Source organism: Achroia grisella, unplaced genomic scaffold, assembly GCF_030625045.1.
Source record: "Achroia grisella isolate CSIRO2021 unplaced genomic scaffold, CSIRO_AGI_Agris_v1 utg506, whole genome shotgun sequence".
NCBI lineage: Eukaryota > Metazoa > Arthropoda > Insecta > Lepidoptera > Pyralidae > Achroia > Achroia grisella.
In genome coordinates, this window is record NW_026712900.1 from 414,802 (window position 1) to 435,882 (window position 21,081).

Here is a 21,081-nt window from a genome sequence, read left to right on the forward strand (position 1 = left end):
GTATATTTATGTACAAATATATATAAATTTATGTTCGTTACGTGTACCACCCACCCCTTTCTTATCTTAATGTTACTTTCTCTACCCAAAGGTTGTCTGGAAGAGATTGCTTAGTGATAAGACCGCCTTTTGTATAAGTTTATGTAATATATCATTTTATGTGTTTTCTTTGTCTGGTGCAGCAAAGAGTATAAATAAATAAAATAATAAATCCATTTGAAATCCATTTTTATCACTATGTTGACAACAAATTATTATCCCACTGCTAAGTTCAGATTTCTTCACATAAGAGAATGATTAAGTTTATTATTGTTTTGCTGGAAAAATGGCTTCTAAATTCTGGGTCATTGGGCTTCCTTAAAAAATGGTCGAGCGCACTGATGGCTGGTTCATACTCGTGAACGGGTGCTGCTTCTCTTGCTCTGGGTGATTCTACAAAGACACTGGTCTGCTCTAATCTCATTTAGTTACACAACCAGAGGGTTGTGTATTTAACATTTTGACTCTAATGAATTAGTGCTAGTTGGTAGTTTGTAGTCACACATTTTAACTTAATAATGTAAAGTTACAAAAATTATTTAGATATCTAGCAAGAATAAGTTTATTTGCGGACAATGTTATAATTTCTTTTTCATACTGCTTTCTTGATATAAGATAGCGTAAGCGGCTTTTGTATTGATTGCCGCATGCATCCTCATGTAAAGTGCGAATACTGTAACTACCATATAGTAATTTTTGTAACTGTGACGTGGTCGAGTGTAAACAGTAGTCATGCTCACTAAAATGTCCAGACATGTGGCGGCGTGGTGGGCCGGGTTATTGGGCTCCCTAAAATATGGTCGAGCGCAGTGATGGCCGGCTCATCCGTCATACTCGTGAACGATTGCTGCTTGTTTTCACTACGACTGATTTAATCTAATTGTATATTTATATTTGACCCAAATAAATGAGTGCTGGTTGGTAGTTTGTATTCACACGTTTCGTACTTGTAAATGTAAACTTAGGAGGATTATTTAAAAGAGCAACACACAAGTTTCTTGCTGGTTCTTCTTGTGATGAAACAGCTTTGCGAATGAGCGTAGATTATAAAATAAGTAATGACTAAGTGTAAGTGAAAAAGTGCTTAAAAGTAGGTACGAAAAAGAAAATAATTTTGATTCCGGATTATAATGTCTTGGACTTATTTTAATTATATTTTTTTATAAATTAATACATAGAAAACACCCAGACCGATACAAACAATCACACCCATGAATACAAATGTTTGTACTGTGCGAGGCATCGAAACTCCGACCACCGGTTAGTAAAGCGGTATGCTAAACCACTAGATCACCGAGGCCGCCAAATAATAATATGTGGTGATACTAAATGCATCATATGGTAAATAGCTTTGGGGTTTATTTTTAGTTTTCCTGCGCACGTTATTTTCCTAAAGACCTATAAATAAGTGAACGTGAGTTTTCGAAAACATTTCCTTTAAATATTTCGCAAGTATTTCATTTGCGTGTTTCCACACTTGTTAACCGTAATGAAATCTCCAAAAATATTTCATGACTCATTAACTAATGTTTATTTCTTTGAATCACTGTAAAAAATAAGTATTTACCTTTGTAATTTGGTGGACGTAAATATAATTATGCTGTCTCTCAGCAAGAATTTAAATGTACATGTTTATCATTCTTGAATGTTTAACACAATTTCAACAACTGCGACGTGTGAGCGTTTTTCATAATCCGATAGTCGCGGGTTTGATTCCTCGTCCTTTTTTTTGTATCGGTCTGGGTGTTTTCTATACATATATATTATATATGTATTTACAAAAAAAAAATTAAGTAAATTGTTCAGAGAAATTTAAGATGGAGCTACTTTTATTCTGATTAATTATGGATGAAGATTTTTTTTATTTATATATTTGAGCATTATATAATACAATTATAAGATATAGACTACTGACCTATAACCATACTTCTGTCCCAGGAAAACAACAAAGTTAGGACCCATAGATAGTCGCTGACAGTTTTTTATCTCCCTCATGCACAGCTCTGTGGTCATGTGGTCATCTGTAGCCTCGTCTCGGACGCCCCAGCGCATATCTACCACCTAAAACAAAAAAAGTAATTTAGTCAGTGCATATCTAACACTTAAAACAAAAAAAGTAATTTAGTCAGTGCATATCTAACACTTAAAACAAAAAAAGTAATTTAGGCTGCGCGTATCTACCACCTAAAACAAAAAAAATTATTTAAGCAGCGCATATCTACCACCTAAAACAAAAAAAGTAATTTAGGCAGCGCATATCTACCACCTAAAACAAAAAAAGTAATTTAGGCAGCGCATATCTACCACCTAAAACAAAAAAAGTAATTTAGTCAGTGCTTAAAACAAAAAAAGTAATTTAGTCAGTGCATATCTAACACTTAAAACAAAAAAAGTAATTTAGGCTGCGCGTATCTACCACCTAAAACAAAAAAAATAATTTAAGCAGCGCATATCTACCACCTAAAACAAAAAAAGTAATTTAGGCAGCGCATATCTACCACCTAAAACAAAAAAAGTAATTTAAGCAGCGCATATCTACCACCTAAAACAAAAAAAGTAATTTAGGCAGCGCATATCTACCACCTAAAACAAAAAAAGTAATTTAGGCAGCGCATATCTACCACCTAAAACAAAAAAAGTAATTTAGTCAGTGCATATCTAACACTTAAAACAAAAAAAGTAATTTAGGCAGCGCATATCTACCACCTAAAACAAAAAAAGTAATTTAGGCAGCGCATATCTACCACCTAAAACAAAAAAAGTAATTTAGGCAGCGCATATCTACCACCTAAAACAAAAAAAGTAATTTAGTCAGTGCATATCTAACACTTAAAACAAAAAAAGTAATTTAGTCAGTGCATATCTAACACTTAAAACAAAAAAAGTAATTTAGTCAGTGCATATCTAACACTTAAAACAAAAAAAGTAATTTAGGCTGCGCATATCTACCACCTAAAACAAAAAAAGTATTTCAGGCAGCGCATATCTACCATCCAAAAAAAAGTTCGTAACAGAACTTTTTTTGAAGTTTACAACTTTTACGGTAAAGTCGTGTCAGCAGTTATGTCATTTAATACCATAGAATGTGATATAGATAAGAATTTTCTAGAATAAATATTAAGATATATTTTTTTAAATAAAACGACGAGTCAATATAGTGGTATTATATGTGGTAGAAAATACTGCATGGTGGTAAGCCCGCAAAATGTACTGTTACTTTTGTACTGTGTGCATTAAAATTATATAAATAAAAGAAATATAGACAACATATGGTTATCTATAGCCAGCAGCTGAGAGCCATGAAATGAAACCAATACAAACAATCGTACTAATGAATAGAAAGATTTGTACTGTGCGTGGAATTACCCGCTACCATCGGAAATAAACCGGTACACCACCAAAAAACACTTTAATTAAGTATGAAAATAAATGTGATATAAAAATCGAGTTAATTCTATTACACGTATATTTTTTCATGTATTTAGCCGTAACTTATAATATTTAACTGGTTAACATTCAACGAAGTCCCATTCAACGTGTAACGACTGTAAATAGCTCGGCTAGATGCAAACACAAATTGTAAACATTTACAAAAACCAAACCCACCCTCGTTTATTTCCATCGACGGAAACGCCACATGCTCGGTGCTTGTTAAATTTAACTGTGTTTGTCGAATTACAACGGTTAAGCTTAGTTTAGTAACATAAGTACTATTACTATAGTTTTGCCAATTTTTTTTATGATATAGCAGGCAAATATTAGAAAAACATACCTATACGTATAATTCGACGGCCTCGGTGGTTTATTGGTGGTAATTCCGATGGTCGCGAGTTCGATCCCTCGTACGACACAATCTTTTGTATTTTTGAGCATGATTGTTTGTATCGGTCTGGGTGTTTTCTATGTATATTATGAATGTATTCACAAAAAATGTGGGTATATTTTTAATTATTTTTGATGTATGTAACGTATAAGTACGAGTACATACATTTAGTCAAGAGTGTATTGTATGTGTCATATAAATACTTATACATGCATTTAGTGAAAAGCTGTTAATTTGAAATTACAAACAAACACTTCAATTTTATTTATTTCTTTAGATATTTATAAAGAAATATAGAAAGAACAAACAAAGATATCTATATAGAAAGGACAAACAGGTCACATAGCCTGTTTGTCCTTTCAATTACATAAAAAGACACATCATAATGTGACGACTGCACTTTGCGTGTCTTGACATGTCCTTTTTTTATTCACGCAAAATAATCTCGGTAGTTAATCAGCTAATTCTAACTTTCTATTTTAATAATTTAGAGATTTTTTCATAGAAAATGTTTCTTCAATACCGGGAGATTATTGGGAAAGACGAATCAGATGGATTAAGGGCAAGCCAAATGGAGGGTCCTAATTTTTTTTTTTTTTAAATATATGTAGTTAAACTTTATTATAGTAGAGTACATACTATAGACGTGATATGAATATACAATAAAATATATATATCATGTGAGTAGATTAAAATTTAGACTTCACAAACTAAGCAATTTTTTAAACTGAAAAGTTTTTTTTTAATTGTCAAATTTATTTGTTTCAGAGCATTATAAATCATGACAATTTCATGAAATTTATTAGCTTAAGCACTTGTTGAATATACGTACATTTTTATTTGATTTACATATGAAACAATATGAAATTTTATTATTGTTAGCTTCAATACCTAAAGAACACTCGGTTGACTAATTTGTTACTTACATTTCATTCATTAAAAACCATAGTAAGTCACGTGAAGTTGGTGGCGTCACGATTATGCCGCCACCAATAGGAATAGAGATAAAGAGGCCGGGAACAAGGAAGGAGCGGGCTGCTCTCTTTGTTCGAGGCGACCGAGACGACCAGTCGTGAATGTACAGCGACGCAATTTATGTGGAGTGTAATTTGAAGAAAGGAATAAACTGGATGTACTACTGTATCGACGTATCATTTCTGAAACTTCCCAATAGTTTCAGAATTGGGATCAACAAGATCTATATTGGATTCTTGCCACGCCTACAAATGCAAGTAACATTTTTATTTTCTTTCTCCATAAGAAAAGAAATGGTTAGAATTTATTGTACACTGAATTCAATAGTGACGCCACGGAATGTTCGAGAAGTGAAAAAACAAATGTATAACAGCAAAACGAAATAACATCAATGTTCCATGCGTGACGTTCCAAATATGACTTTTATAATTTTATTTTTAAATTCATTATTTGGCTATTTGCGATTGCATGATATAGTATCAGTTTATGGACGTACAGGGATGGTTACGTTTGCATCTTACCAGGGCTATTCTATGGCATGCAAATGCGTTGTGCCGTAAATCTCAATTCTAAAAAGTTATGCACTCTAAATCATAATTTATACTTTCGGGTCAAATGAACCAGCCTGAAAATAAAGTATATTTTTTTTTAAAGATTCTTAGTAATGATATTTGTGAAAACCGCTAGAAACATACGGCAAATACTCGTAGATGGATTACCCTATAGCATTATACAATCGTCCTTTAATATTGTGAATATCTTAAAGATGGTACACAATGGGAAACTTTATGACGGCAGGTTGCGTTCTTTACTTTTGGAACAGTAATTTTATAGTGTTGATAAATTTATTAGTAGTAAAAACTGTACAAATGCTAACACATTGTAATATGTTATTAAATAAATAAAATAATAATAACGTCTAAGATGCGGCGATGGCCGGTTCCGACAGGATACCAGGACTCCCTGGAAAGTAGTTCGCCCGCCATCATGCGGGTTGTGGTAATTGAATATATACATATATGAAATATATATTGCGGTGTCTTGTAATGGGCACAATGGATTTTGTTAATATCAATAGACGCAATAATAATGTTTATAAATTTTAAGGTACAAAAATAATATATATACCTGTTGAACGCGATTAGAATTGATATGATAGGATAACGATTGTGTGGCTTTAACACACTGTTCATTCCATCAACCGAACTATCATATTGTTATTCCTCCTTAATATTTAATTCACTTTCTCATTGATGTGTTCGTAATTTTATACAGTTAACATAGGTGATATAATTTGTTAAAACATTTAAAAATATATATAAATTCGAATATGTCTATGCCCTTAAAGATAGGATTCTTGCGAGTCATTGCCTCTCAAATGATTTGGCCGTGCTTTTCGAGAACAAGCTAAACTTTCGGGACCATATGACAACATTGTCAAGTGCAGTTATCGTTTTACTGTCGTCATTACTACATCTACCACACATATTCGGCAGCATTCTTCCGATAAAGTTTATTTGCATTTACTACACACGCGACGCTACCTAGTGTATTTGAATATAATTCAGATATGGAGCTATAATATTGTATGGTACACATATAATTCAAAATGTTCAGACATTGATTAAAGACTGGGATATATATCTGGGATTGCCAATTTGCAGATTACAATATGTGTATATGTGGAATGTTTCAATTTGAGCCTTTTATGTAAAAGACAACATAAACTACCAAAAATTATTAATTGCGTTGCAGTACTCCTATATTATTTATTTTCCATATACATTTGATTATTTAACGTTATTTACCGTATTAAATGTAAGTTCTAGGTATATTGTGGTATGGGTCTACAATCCAGTATTATACTAATTGCAGGCTTTTGGAAAATTCTTGTAATGGTAGTAATTTTATTGTGTGTGCAAATAAATAAATAAATTATTGACACACTAAACGGCAATAGAAAATATTTGTGTACGAAATAGACCGTGATTTGTCAATATAACAGTCTTTGATTCATTACTTAATAGGCCTATATTATTTTGTGTATAATTTTGCTATTGTGAGCATGTTTGAGACCACGTATGTTGAGTGCGGAAGTCTGATCACTGCTACTGGGAGCGTTACGACCTTCTTTATTAGTGATGGAATTTAGACGGATCGACCGTTATTGGGGCATCATCATGCATTGAATAGAGTTTGAATATACATAGCTCGAAAGCCTTGTGTTAGACTATTCTGCGAGTAAACTGCGACAATAGAAGTTTTGTTATATAGTTTTATATTTCAAATTAAAAAAATGCATCAATCCATTGGGCGTAGTAACGAACGTCCAATCTTAGTGCTGGTACACTTTGAATATGGACTTGCGAAATAATTCCTCAAACATAATTACAGTTTGTATCAAAATTGATGTATTACTATGCAATATATATTTTAAACATACTTATGGTATATTCAATTGGACCGTTATATTGTGTACTGGTATATTGTATAGACTTTTGCTATTGCTACCCTTATGAGTTTTCATAAATAATGTTTAACTGCATAGTAGACCCGCTAAAACGAAGAGGAAGACTGGTTCATACTTAAGTGGTTATATATGTGTATATTGTATGCGAAACAGTGTATAATGGATTAAACTTTTAAGTTTCAGTGATGGAACGAGACGAATTGTCCATTGGAAAATCCGAGCAAATCAATGAGGTAGTTGGTGGATACGATAATGACCCAGGAGAGCCCAGGTGACAGGGACAGGGTCCAGGTGATCAGGGTTGACCCAGGAGTACCAAAGCGAAAGGGCCAGGGTACCCAGGAGTGCCCAGGCGAGAGGGCCAGGGTTGACCCAGGAGTGCCGAGGCGGGAGGCTTAGATTTTACCCAGGAGTGCCCAGGTGAGAGGGCCAGGGTCCTAGTAAAGGAGTAATCGTGTAGCCTCATGGTCCTATTTTGTATCGGCGAAGTACATCGCCGTTGGGCAGCGCTGCGAAGTGAACCGAAGGAAGGCGTAGCTAAAGAAACCACGGCATCAAATCCAGCTCGTCATTTAAAAGTTACGTATCACCAGGTACTCAGTCATTGCATATGCATAAACAAGTAATATTATAATATAAATTACAATATTTTAATACAAACCCTGGTTAAAGGGTGTATGTACTAATAGTATAAAGGGTGTAGTAGATAGATAACCTATTCTATGTTAATATCACAAAAACAAATCTATTTGTTATGGGTTTACGACAACTTGGGTGTTAACCAAATTGAACAAGACAAGTCCACTGTATAATTTGTTTAGCGCTTGCAGTAGGTATGTTACGAATACGTTACTGAATAATATTTTCTTGTAATTAATAATTGGATTGGGAGGACAATCTTTTAGTAGCGAAACTGTCTTACAGTTAACTGTTAATAACCGGAAATTGACTATTAATGTTTTGTAATACCTAAGCTGTTACACTGAACTTGAGTGACGTGTAATGTATGTGGTTTATAATGATATGATCATTCTTAAACAAAGACGGGATTATTTAAATAAGTTCTATAAACCATATACCGTACACCTATAATTGTAATAAATTGTTTTAATGTTAGTAAAGAGGTCGTCGTGATATCAATGGTTACCATTAGTTTTCAATATTTTTTTGGATCTCGTTTAAATCATTAAATGAATTATTATCACATTCTAAGTTACTACAGAAATAATTAAACAAAGCACATGAATAATCGATTGTAATATCGATTTGTTGAATCTGACTTAAACTACCTAAATTACTGATTTTTCTTATTATAAAATGAAACACCGCTGAATCTAGGAAACTGTATTAAACAAAAGTACAATTAGCGCCATCTAGCGAAAAAACACAGAATTATTCCCGACAGTATGATTTCGTAAATATTTTTATTCAAATGTCATATCTCGAAACTAAAATTGACTAGTTACTCATAACTATCAGCTGTAATAGGAATATTATCTAAGTTACTAGGTCTCACCACTTAAATAGTTATTTAAGTAAAGCAACTTTTACGCGCTGCTTATATTCTGCCATACCTTTAAGTCCTTTTTAAGTTAGAAATAATCCTTAAATGGAAATCTATTCATTATCTTTTACCGTAGAACAAAAAAATATTTGCAATATTTTCCACTGTTCGTGCTATTAGTAATCTGGAATTTTATTTTGCCAATTTTGAGGAAATTACCATTCATAAACATTCTTCAGTTTGAATAAATATCTTAAATGACATAAATACTAAGTTGTACCTATCTCGCGGATTTTCAGACGACTTTCGATATATTATAGATGATCTTTCTCTGAGACTTTTGTTTAAAAATTAATAAATATGCTTTTTCAATTAGTGTAGAAAATCTAATCCATTAAATAATTCTCTTTTCAATACAATTAAATTATTTATTCAAGAAACTAAACGTATAATACTGGTAGAGCTCTCTGTGTTATGGAAAACAAATACGAGTGAAACATGTAATAAGAACAAATAAATATTAAGAACTAATAATCGAATTAACGAAATATGACTATGCGGTTAATCTATAGTTATGGTGGAAATGAGAAGTAAACCAGAAATCTCACGACGATCTTCCAAAAGATCTTGGCCTGTATAGAACTATAGTGAGTTCTATACTGGAATTGTAAACTTGCATTGGCAGGTTCCTACCTGATTTGGTTGGGCAAAAAAAGAGTCGCGAGGGTTGAGGGTGTTGACGTATCCGTCGACAAAGGGGTTCTAACTGCTCGGAGAAACCCTCACTGCCACACGATGGACCAGGTGTCCTCACGGTGGTGTATCCATGGAATGTTGGTATCTTTTAAAATTGCTCTAACCTCTTTCATTAATATATTATTTCTAAAGTTCATGAACCCCACAAATATCTGATATATGCATTTTTGTATATAGACTCCACTTTGCGTAATATAAGTGACACTTCATATAACTATGTATATAAAAAAAAATGTTATAGGTTTATTACTTTATTAGGTTCTAGTTTGTTTTGTTATTTAATCTTCTACAAATTTTCGCAAACTCTTACAATTTATCAATCGTGTGCAGATCAATGTAACCTAGTGCCGACGACTAATGATCTATATAGTATTACGGTAATTCCTTGACAATGGATTGAATGAATCGTTGACTTTCCATGGGTACACATCTATGTATACGGAATTGCGGATGGACTGAAAAAAATAATATGTCTATTGGATGAGAAAATTATATCTTTGTATATTTTATTATTATTATGTATATTTTAAACAAACTACAATTACTAAGCATATTTCAGGAATCTTGAAAACATATGACGATTTACATGATAACTGTTAACTAATTTTCGATTTTGTAATAATGACTGTATTAAAGAGACAGTTATTTGACGTTAAACAACTACAAAATAGGTATACCGAACTAATTAAAATGTCAATTATGACAATCTTGCTATTTGAAAGTTTGTATTTGCACAAGATCATAAATATGTGATGCTGAGCAATTGTTTGAAAAAGCAAAGCGCCGGTTACTTGCTCGTTCTTTTGACGAGCGAATTGTTGTGACTGTTCAGGGGTATTTGTGTTGGGTCTGTATTTCTTATTTGTTACATTGATCATTTTTAATTTTACATTAGGTATTTTATATGGTTAGATCTGTAGAAATCAATATAAATATAAAGACATTTAACGATTTACTAAGATGTTTAAAATGTGTCTAGTGTGTTGAGGTTCCCCCTCCAACATACTCGCTTTTGTGGCACAGATTTACCTAATTCGAAAGTCAGGGCTAAATATAATAAATTATTATATATATTTGTTAATAAAGATTATCATTACCATATAATAAAGGGAAATAGTTGTTCTTTTGAATGTTGTATGAACTTACCAATTAAATTGGCACACCTCATGAGATAATATAAACGAAATATATAGCAAAACTGTTGTAACACCTTATTGATTATCCATATTTGCAAATAAAATGTTGTTATTATTATTAAGGAAAATAATATCTTTGTTATTCTATTATATAATTGTTTATAAATGTTTCAGTTTATATTAATTTTCGTATAGTGACGTTTTGAGTATGTTAGCGTTATTGTTGTAAATAATAAACATTACATAATTGTTCAATTTATGCTGATCATAACCATGCCTGGTCGTAATGGCGCGCAGGGACTCGCTTCGAACAGGATGGCCGAGCTGTTAGCTTCAATACCTAAAGAACACTCGGTTGACTAATTTGTTACTTACATTTCATTCATTAAAAACCATAGTAAGTCACGTGTATGTTGGTGACGTCACGATTATACCGCCACCAATAGTTATAGAGATAAAGAGGCCGGGAACAAGGCGAGAGCGGGCTGCTCTTTCTCTGTTCGAGGCGACCGAGACGACCAGACGTGAATGTACAGCGACGCAATTTATATGGAGTGCAATTTGAAGAAAGGAATAAACTGGATGTACTACTGTATCGACGTATCATTTCTGAAACTTCCCAATATTATGCAGTTATTGTAAATGTATATTTACATATTTTTATTTGATTTACACATACTTGTTTTATAATTTTATCTATTTAAATAGCTCAAAATAAATATGTAAGAAAATTCGATAGGTTACATAAGTTTGGACATCCATACTAATGACTGATATATATATGAACTGACGGTAGATTTGACACATCATAAGAATAAATGAATAACCTACATGAATAAAGATATTTTGAATTTGAATTGAATTATCTATTTACATAACTCAAAAGATATCTAAGATAATACGATAGATTATATAAGTTTAGAGATCAGTACTAATAAGTAATAGTATGAATCTAAATATATATAACTCAAAGGTGACTGACTGACTGACATAGTGATCTATCAACGCACAGCCCAAACCACTGGACGGATCGGGCTGAAATTTGACATGCAGGTAGATGTTATAACGTAGGCATCCGCTACGAAAGGAGTTTGATTAACTCTACCCCCAAAGGGATAAAATAGGGGATGAAAGTTTGTATGAAACTTTGTCAATCTTAAACCGATCGGCCTGAGACTTTGCATGCATAAAGCTACTATGACGGGATACGTAAGAAAGGATTTTGATATATTCCACCCCTAAGGGGATAAATTAACGCGAGCGCAGCCGCGGGTAAAAGCTAGTATTACATATACACGAACTGACGGTAGTTTTGACATATCATGAGAGTCTGTAATAGACCTACATGAATAAAGATATTTTGAATTCGAATTTAAATTGAATTGTCTATTTACATAACTCAAAAGATATCTAAGATAATTCGATAGATTATATAAGTTTAGTGTTTAGATATTCTTGCTTAGGTTTCGACTTCTTATGATGTTGATAAACTACAGAATAAAAGCTTCCCCTTAATATAAATGCGGATGTAAAACGGATCAACGGAAGACATAAATTTTTATGATATTTTAAGAAAATAACCTTTTCATGGGAAATCGATTGAAACTGACAACTATTTTGTTATTTATTTTAGAAGTAATAACAAGGAAATGTAACTATTAATAAAGTTAGGCTGATTGTTTGTTTGTAGTCTATCTATAATGATTAGTAAAAAGCCATCAGGTTTCAGATGCTTATTACTATCAACTGTCAAAACATCATAAACATCATAAAGAAGATCTTTAAAAATATACACAGATCTATAGTATAGTAATGTTGTACCTAGATACTACAATTTATACATATAAATAAAATTGCAGTGTCTGTTTGTAATATTGAAATAACCATTTTATAGTACATGCATATAAATATAAATACGGTACATACATCAAAATAACATTTTGTACAATTGTCAAACATTGTCCGTATGTCCGTCTGTTTGTCCGGCTAATCTGAATCCGGCTGAAATGGCTGGACCGATTTTGTCGGGACTTTTTTGGCAGGTAGGTGATGTAATAAGAAGTAACTTAGGCTACTTTTATTTTAGAAAAATAAATTTATTTTCCACGCGGACGAAGTCGCGGGATCAGCTAGTCACCAATCTTCTATTTATATAATATAAGATTGGTATGAATAATCATACTCATGAATACAAATGTTTACATCTTGCGAGGAATCGAACCCGCGACCATCGAAAGTAAGGCAGCATGCTAAACCGCTAGAGCACCGAGGTCGTCAATAGAAAGATATTCAATTGTTTAGTACTATACTCAAGCTGTACTTAGTTTGGGACTAAATGGCGCGATATGAATTTTACAGGGTTGTTATTTTTTTTTATATATATGTAAATGTCCACAGTTCCGTGATAATATTAGTTGATATTGATTGATTGATTGAGAAGGGTTTTTTGCTAAATTCAATTTAACCGCCTTGGTTGAATGCTACTCGAACACTGATTTTATTGCTAAAATAAATGTAATGAGGTGAAACACATTATGAGGTGAAATTGCATGTATCGGCAATTGTGTATTGCACAGTAAGCAGGCATGTGCAGTTTTTTATGTATGATAATGAAATGGTGCACCCGCCTGTACTAACAGTTTACTCTGGCGGAGCACCAGTGGAGGATGATAAGATGAATATGAGGTGATGATGGGATGTCACATGGGATGTGTATGAGATCAGGTCAGTTAGCCTATCGTGACAAATTCACCATGAATTTATCATGATGGTTTCCAGGAGGAACCGCGTGGAGGTCAACCTGACATGGTACATTGCTAGCAATGGGATCACCAGTCCTGTCACCAGTGCTTCGTTTACATTCAGCCGCTGCCCCTGCCACTCGCGCTGCCAGTCCCCATGACTCGCGCACGAAAACCTGACAATCGAGGGAGCGCTGGGCAGCGGGAGTGGCAGCGCCAATGGCATGGGAAGTGTTTCCACTCGTGTTTACACTCTTGCGCTGCTCACTTCCATGCCCACAAGGGCTGAGTGTAAATTGGGCATTTTTTTATTGTATGATAACAATGGGAGTTGTTGGCAATGGGAGTTACTAGTTCCCATTGCTAACAATCCTCTTCCCCCTCGACAGGCGCGGTTTTTTTTTTTGTGGATGACAATGGAATGGTGCACCCGCATGCGCTAACGGTTTACGCTGGCGGGGCACCAGTGGAGGATGATAAGATGAGCATGAGGTCAGGTCAATTAGCCCATCGTGACAATTTCACCAGTAATTTATCACGATGGTTTCCAGGGGGAACCGCGTGGAGGTCAACCTGACATGGTACATTGCTAATAATGGGGTCATGAGTCCACATTACTAACAATCTTCTTTCCCCCCGGGCATGCACGGTTGCCTATACATGCACCATATGTGTTGTATACTCGCCTGAAACTCCAGCCCATGTTTCTCCCTGCAGTAATCCTTGATGCGAGGGTAGCATTTCGCCATCAACGTGTTTCTCTCCATGGTGGTATCTGAGAACAATAATTTTAAAGTCTGAAATGTATGTTATTAAAACTAAATCTGCGCTGTTTCTAAGTTGATTATCGCATGCCTCTTACTTGTTATTATGTAATTATTTATTTTAAATAACATTTATTCAAAATAGCAACACACAAGTTTCTTGCTCATTCTTATTGTGATGAGTCTGCGTTCTGAATGAGTGGTAGTATAAAAAAAATATGACTATTCAAAAGTGCTTGTATTGAGTTTATTTGAATAAATATTATTTCAATTCTGTACTATTATGGTAACTATCCCGTTTATAGAATAATTACAACTATAGTTTTTGTATAGTTGTAATTATTCTATATATATATATATATATATATCAATCTGTAATTCTTCGTCATCATTCATGATTGCCTTGCCTTTATCCCATTATTTGTGGTCGGCGCAGTATGTCTTTCTCTTCCACTGCTCTATCGGTCGTCATATCTGAACATACTCTTCTTTTATTCATATCATCTTTCACACAATCCATCCATCTTTTCTTAGGGCGTCCCCTCCCTTTATATCCATCCACATTCATTCATTCTTCATCTATAATTCTTGAAAAGAAAAATAAATTATCAACTTTTTCTTCATTCGATTAAATTTGACACATTTATTTATTTATTCTTTTGCACACAATAAATTATACCTGTCGGACATAATGTCTGATGGCATTCTCTATCAGTCAACTGTCGCTATCTCGTCGTTGGTGGCGGTGCACATTTATATTAAAAAAAACACATAAGTACAGAAACATAATATATATAGACATATATAAAATAAATAAAAATGCCTTTCTATTTCTTACTTATTACAAAATTACGGTGTTAGTAACTTATAAATATATATTTATCTCCTTTTTTTAATATATAATTATTTAAGTATTTTTATAATTTTTTTTTTATTTACTATTTGTATTTATATATATATACATATATATTTAGCAAAGAACCGCACTTTGGGTAAAGGCTTCCTCCAAAGATATATATATTTATATGTTAAACTAGATACATTTAAATATATGGAATAAGAATATAATTATTTACCTAACATCTTATACATTTTTTTCAGACATTCATTCAGCTACCGTTATCACCTATAATATTAACTCTGAAAATATTACCAGTATTTCGGTAAAACCTTATATCGCTCCTCAAAAAGGCGACTTCAATTCAAACTCTATCGATTGCATACCGCACGATTTAATCCAGGGTTGCCAGCGTTAAGACACTTCGTCTCGTACGTAGAAAAAAATATACGATAAAATCTCGTATTATATTTGGTACATTTATCAATATATTTCAATAGACTTTCGTAGATCAAAAATAATCTTTATTCAAATAGACTTAATCACTTTTGAATATTCATGTTTTTCTTTATTCTACCACTCATTTAGAATAAAATAGAATAGAAAATCATTTATTCAAATAAACGTAATTTAAACAGTTTTGAATAGTCACAGTTATCCCTTTAATCTACCGCTCATAAAGCTGGAAAGCCCGGAAAGCTGTCTCATCACAAGAAGAACGAGTAAAACTTGTGTCTCTTTTATATAATCGTTGTAACTTTACATTTTACAAGTCGAAACGTGTGAATACAAATTACCAACTAGCACTAATTTATTAGGTCAAATATGAGGAAGCTTATATGTATAAAACATGTACACCCGTGCGAAGCCGGGGCAAGTAGCCAGTAAACAATAAGATTAAATCGGTCCCAGTGCAATCACTAATCTTTAATTAAAAAAATTAAATCACTAAAGTTGCTCTTAAGCAGACCAGTCCCTGCAAGCAGCACTCGTTCACGAGTTGAACATACAGTTGCCATCCCTTCTGTACACCCCAATCTAATCTCAATATCAATTTCCAAAGGATTACGGTAACATTTCGCTCATTCAATGCCTTCACAAGATGGTAGCAATATATTTTTATACATACTAGATAATACATACTACTAACCCTCGAGTTTCTCTAGTTTTTAAAATATATATGACGTAATCTAATTTTATTCATTTACAATAGATTTAGCCGTTTAGATGTGACAAAGTAACAAACAGACGGACAAAACTTTGTATTTATAAATATTAGTATGAATGTTTAACTGATATGAAAAAGATTTTATCTATCTAGAATATTTCTGGTTTTGATTCTTTTTAAGGATGATGAAGGAATGGTGCTCCCATTTGTGCTAACAGTATACGCTAGCGCAACCTCAATAGTGAATGATGCTTGAGGTCAAATAGGTCACTCTTGGATATTCACTGTTCTGTCAAAAGTTGCCAGCAGAAATCGTGTGGAGGTCGACCAGGTACGATACATTGCTTGCAATTAAATTACTAAATTCCACATTAATAACAAACCCCGTAGAATATATTTTACCAAAGTTACACATTTTAAAGAGTTAAGAAAGTTCTTGCCAAATTGATTATTAAAATTACTTCAAAAATAATGTGACTTCCTTGATTTTCCGAAGTGTAACACGATATTTTTAATCAATTCCCAAGAGTAATATTCACAAACTGAAGTGTACCTTTTTAAAAGGTTGGCAACACACTTGTAATAAATACCTTTAGTCTTGCAAATGATAATGAGTGGAGGTAGCTATTTAACATTAGTTGAGCACGCTCTTTGTGACCTATGCTATAAAAAAAACATCCACAATTCTTCGAGGCTTATAGTAATGACCTAATTTTGTTGCAGCAGTAAAATCCGCATATTTACTGTAGTGCAGTGCGACAGTCGATATTTATTGATTATAAAACTGTTATCATCAATGAACGAGTGAAATATTCTATTTTATTACTTAACTTCAAGGACAATAAAAGTTAAATATTCAATAAATATAAATTTATAATTTATAAGCGGTCGAAGCTTGAAGGAACAAGAGGAGGAGAGTTGGAACGACATCTCTCTACAATCTTCTAATAGATCTTGGCCTGTCTAGAATTGCAGTAAATTCTATATTAGAACGTGTATCTAAAGCTACACTAGCTGCTACTAAATTTGACTGGGTAGAGGGATACACATGAGCAATGAAGGTGGGTGTTGATATACGTCGGAATAGGGCCTCTTAAACCTACACCCTGGTCACAAGTCCCGGGAACTGCTCGGAGTTTCCCTCACTGCAACATGGACCCGGCAGCCGCTCGGCGAATCCATGAAATGCTAAGAAGATCGTTCAATCTTGTCTATCTGTATGCCTTAGAGTAACTACAAATAATAATAATAATAATAATAATCTCAGGACAATTAACACAGCACCATCTAGACCCAAGTTAAGCTAGCTAAAGCTTGTGTTATGAATACTAGATAACAGATTTTTTTTTGTAAATACATACATATTATACATAGTAAACAACCAGACTGATACAAACAATCATAGTCATGAATACAAAATGTTTATGCCGTGCGAGGAATCGAACCCGCGACCATCGGTAAAGCGGTGTGCTAGACCGCTAGACCACCGAGGTCGTCAAATAACCTCTTTATATCCTGTAATTTTACCTTATCTCACCATTACAAACCAGAACATATCTTATAATTCTAACAGTTGGGTAGGAAGGGGATTGTTAGTATTAGGGATTATAACCCCCGGGTCACAAGTTCCGGGAACTGGGAGGAGTTCCCGGTCTGCCACTCCATCATGTCTGCCACACGATGGAGTGGCAGAGAGGGAAACACCGGTGAAACCTCCGAGCAGAGAAACCCGTCACGTTGAATCCATGGAATGCGAAGATCTCTAGATTCTCTTGATGGTAAGTAACCGTCGCCTATATGAACAGCATCACAGATATCACGCTATCATGTGATGACCGTGGTACCTGTTCGGACCTGTCAAACTTTCTCTATAATTCTATTCTATTTCTATACAAATTACTACATAACGCAACCTGCGCTGCGTTCAGAAATTTCTAGCGTAACTAAACTTCAAAATACCTTTGACGTATTATTTAAATCCGAGGCGGAACGAGGTTTGCGGAGTCAGTAAGTTATAATTATTTATTTCCACTCAAAATACAGTTAACAATGAAACAGATAAAATTAAATGTAATACATCGCACTATTCCAAAATGTACGTTAATTAGAAGTAATAAATTTCATTTCTACCTACTCACACCTTGGCCTCTCCCTCAAAATAGAAGCCGTTTGCACCCAGATACTGTGAACTCATTATTATGTTATACAATGCTTGTTTTTAATTAATCTATATTAATATCTAAGGGTTTGTTTATTTGTTTACATGTCCTACCAGTTGGATTTACAAACTCTTTATATATACTAGTATTATGAAGACTTTGACAGTGTCTTCGATTGAAACATTTGATTTTTGAGATGAAATTCCAGGAGTACTATTGTTTGTATTATTGAATAGTATTAGAATAGAAAATCATTTATTCAAATAAACTTAATTTAAGCACTTTTGAATAGTCATAAGATTTTTTGTTTATTTACCGCTCATTCGGAAAGTCTCATCATAAGAAGAACGAACAAGAAACTTGTGTGTTGTTCTTTTAAATAATCCTTATAACTTTACATTTACAAGTCAAAACAAACTACCAACCAGCACTAATTTATTAGGGTCAAATATAAATATACAGAGACACAAATATAAGATTAAATCAGTCGTAGTGATAAGAACAGAACAGTCCCTACAAGCAGCACTCGTTCACGAGTATAACGGATGAGCTAGCATTGAGGAATCGTAACCGCGACCATCAGAAGTAAGGCGGTGTGCTAAACCACTGAACCACAGAGGCCGTCAAATTATGAATATTATGAATTATATATTATACATTTCATAACATTAATAAGATTAACAAAAACTGACAAATAGTGCGTAATAATCGTTTATTAATTCAACATAAAATCATTCAGATGTATATCAGAGATCTTTGATCTCTTGGGGTGGAAATGTAAACATTGTTTGATGTGGCTGTTTCAAAAGTAAAATAATCTTAATATTGTTAAGAGAAAAGTTTTAGAATTCGAAATTAATTGCAGAAAAAATGTTCATTGAATAAATCAGTATATTTATATATTTATTTATTTAATTGTTCATATGATATTAAATTTGAATAGAAACTAAAATCTTTCAGAGAAATCTTCTTTAATAAATAGAATTAGAATATACCTATTTTTATATAATACCAGCTACTCTCCCCGGCTTCGCACGGATGTACATGTATTATACATATAAACCTTCCTCTGGAATCACTCTATCTGTTAAAAAAAACCGCTTCAAAATCCGTTGCAAAAGATTTAAGCATACATAGGGACGGACAGACACCGACAGCGACTTTGTTTTATACTATGTAGTGATAATACTTTTAAGATATAAGTGAGTTGGTATAAAATTAGACTGTAATATTATTTTGTATTAATTTAATAATAATAAATATTATTATGATTATTTATTCAGCATAGGATAATACAGAGTAAAAATATAGAAAAACTTAAAAGCTAATATCGTTCTATGAGCTGAAAGGGCGTCCACTCAGCTGGTGCCGCAGCGTGTCATTGCAGCCCTGATTTTCAGTGGAGTCACATTTAATAAATAAATTCCTTGATTTACCCACCTTGTTTTAACAGGTCGACAATGGATCTTTTCCCCTGTTGTTGCATGAGCTCATGGGCGGTAATAATTTACCATCAGATGTGCATTTTTTACTTGGGGTAATTCGTCACTCTAAAGAGTGAGTACTGCCAGACTCCTACCAGCTAAAACTCCGGACCCGCCCGCTCCAGGGGTAAAGAGCGGGTACTGTCTAAAAGCGGGATTCCTACTAGCTAAAACCCCAAGGTGTACCACTACCGCTTATTGCCGTAGCTACGGACGTGCGCGAGCTTTCTTCCGCAGTTCCGACGTCGGAGATCCATCTCAATACTCTTCTCTTCTCTTCTTCAGGAGAAGTATACGGGTACATGAGCACCTCATCAGGGCAGGCGCCCCATAAAAAGTGGTTACCTGTAAATGTGGAGCTGGTGAAGATCCTGACAATCTTGGAGCTGACCGGCGGGAGGGACTTCAAGGATCCCGCGAAAATGAGGTCTACGGTGCGGTCATCCATTTTGCACGTTGGTAATTAACGGAATTATGTTGAACTGCAAAATAAAACATGTTTAAGAAATATAATGAAACTAGCTGAAGTGCGTAACTTTATCTGCATCACACTTACTTGACATTTATTATTATATTTCGCCTAATTTACATAATATCTTTTTAAATTATAGCCTATGTGTTATTCTGATGTATAAGCTATATTATTATAAAGTTTCATGAAAATACGTTTCGTAGTTTTTGCGTGATAAAGTAACAAACATCCATCCATCCATCAATGTATAATCACAAACTTTCGCGTTTATAATATTAGTAAGATGATTACAAAAACAGATAAACAAGAAATAAGCTGTCTTTATAATTAAATAAAAACATATATACAGATTAAAATACAAGATACTTTTACTCGAATTCACGCAGATAATGCCGCGGGATGTAGGTAGTAAAGAACAATAATAATAGTAACCCAGGATAATTCCCACAGCGACATCTAGTACCAAGCTATGAAGAGCTTATGTTATGGGTACTAATAAACTGATAGATGTACTTAAATACAATTTTTGTAGATACATATGTAAATATAAAACATTCAGACCGATACAAATAATCATACTTATGAATACAACACAACGACGGAATCGAACCCGCGACTATCGAAGTAAGGTGAGGTGCTAAACCGCTACCGTGTGCAAACATTGACAAATATACATAGACTTAAAATTTTACTAACATCAAAATTTGTTTGGTATTATCCAGATTTGAACTCACAACCTTCCGTCCATTAAG

General features: G+C 33.5%; 1 protein-coding gene across 1 annotated transcript in view; it reads right to left on the bottom strand.

The window, feature by feature from the left end:
* LOC131846217 (NACHT and WD repeat domain-containing protein 2) overlaps nt 1–20,305 on the bottom strand; it is a 55,211-nt gene extending 34,906 nt beyond the window's left edge. Inside the window, exons 1-3 of the mRNA XM_059195465.1 lie at nt 20,203–20,305; nt 14,131–14,219; nt 1,955–2,100 (exon numbers count right to left, since the gene is read on the bottom strand). Coding sequence (XP_059051448.1) covers nt 1,955–2,100; nt 14,131–14,219; nt 20,203–20,305 — 338 coding nt within the window. The remainder of the gene's footprint in view (nt 1–1,954; nt 2,101–14,130; nt 14,220–20,202) is intronic.
* Between the last annotated feature and the right edge of the window lie 776 nt (nt 20,306–21,081).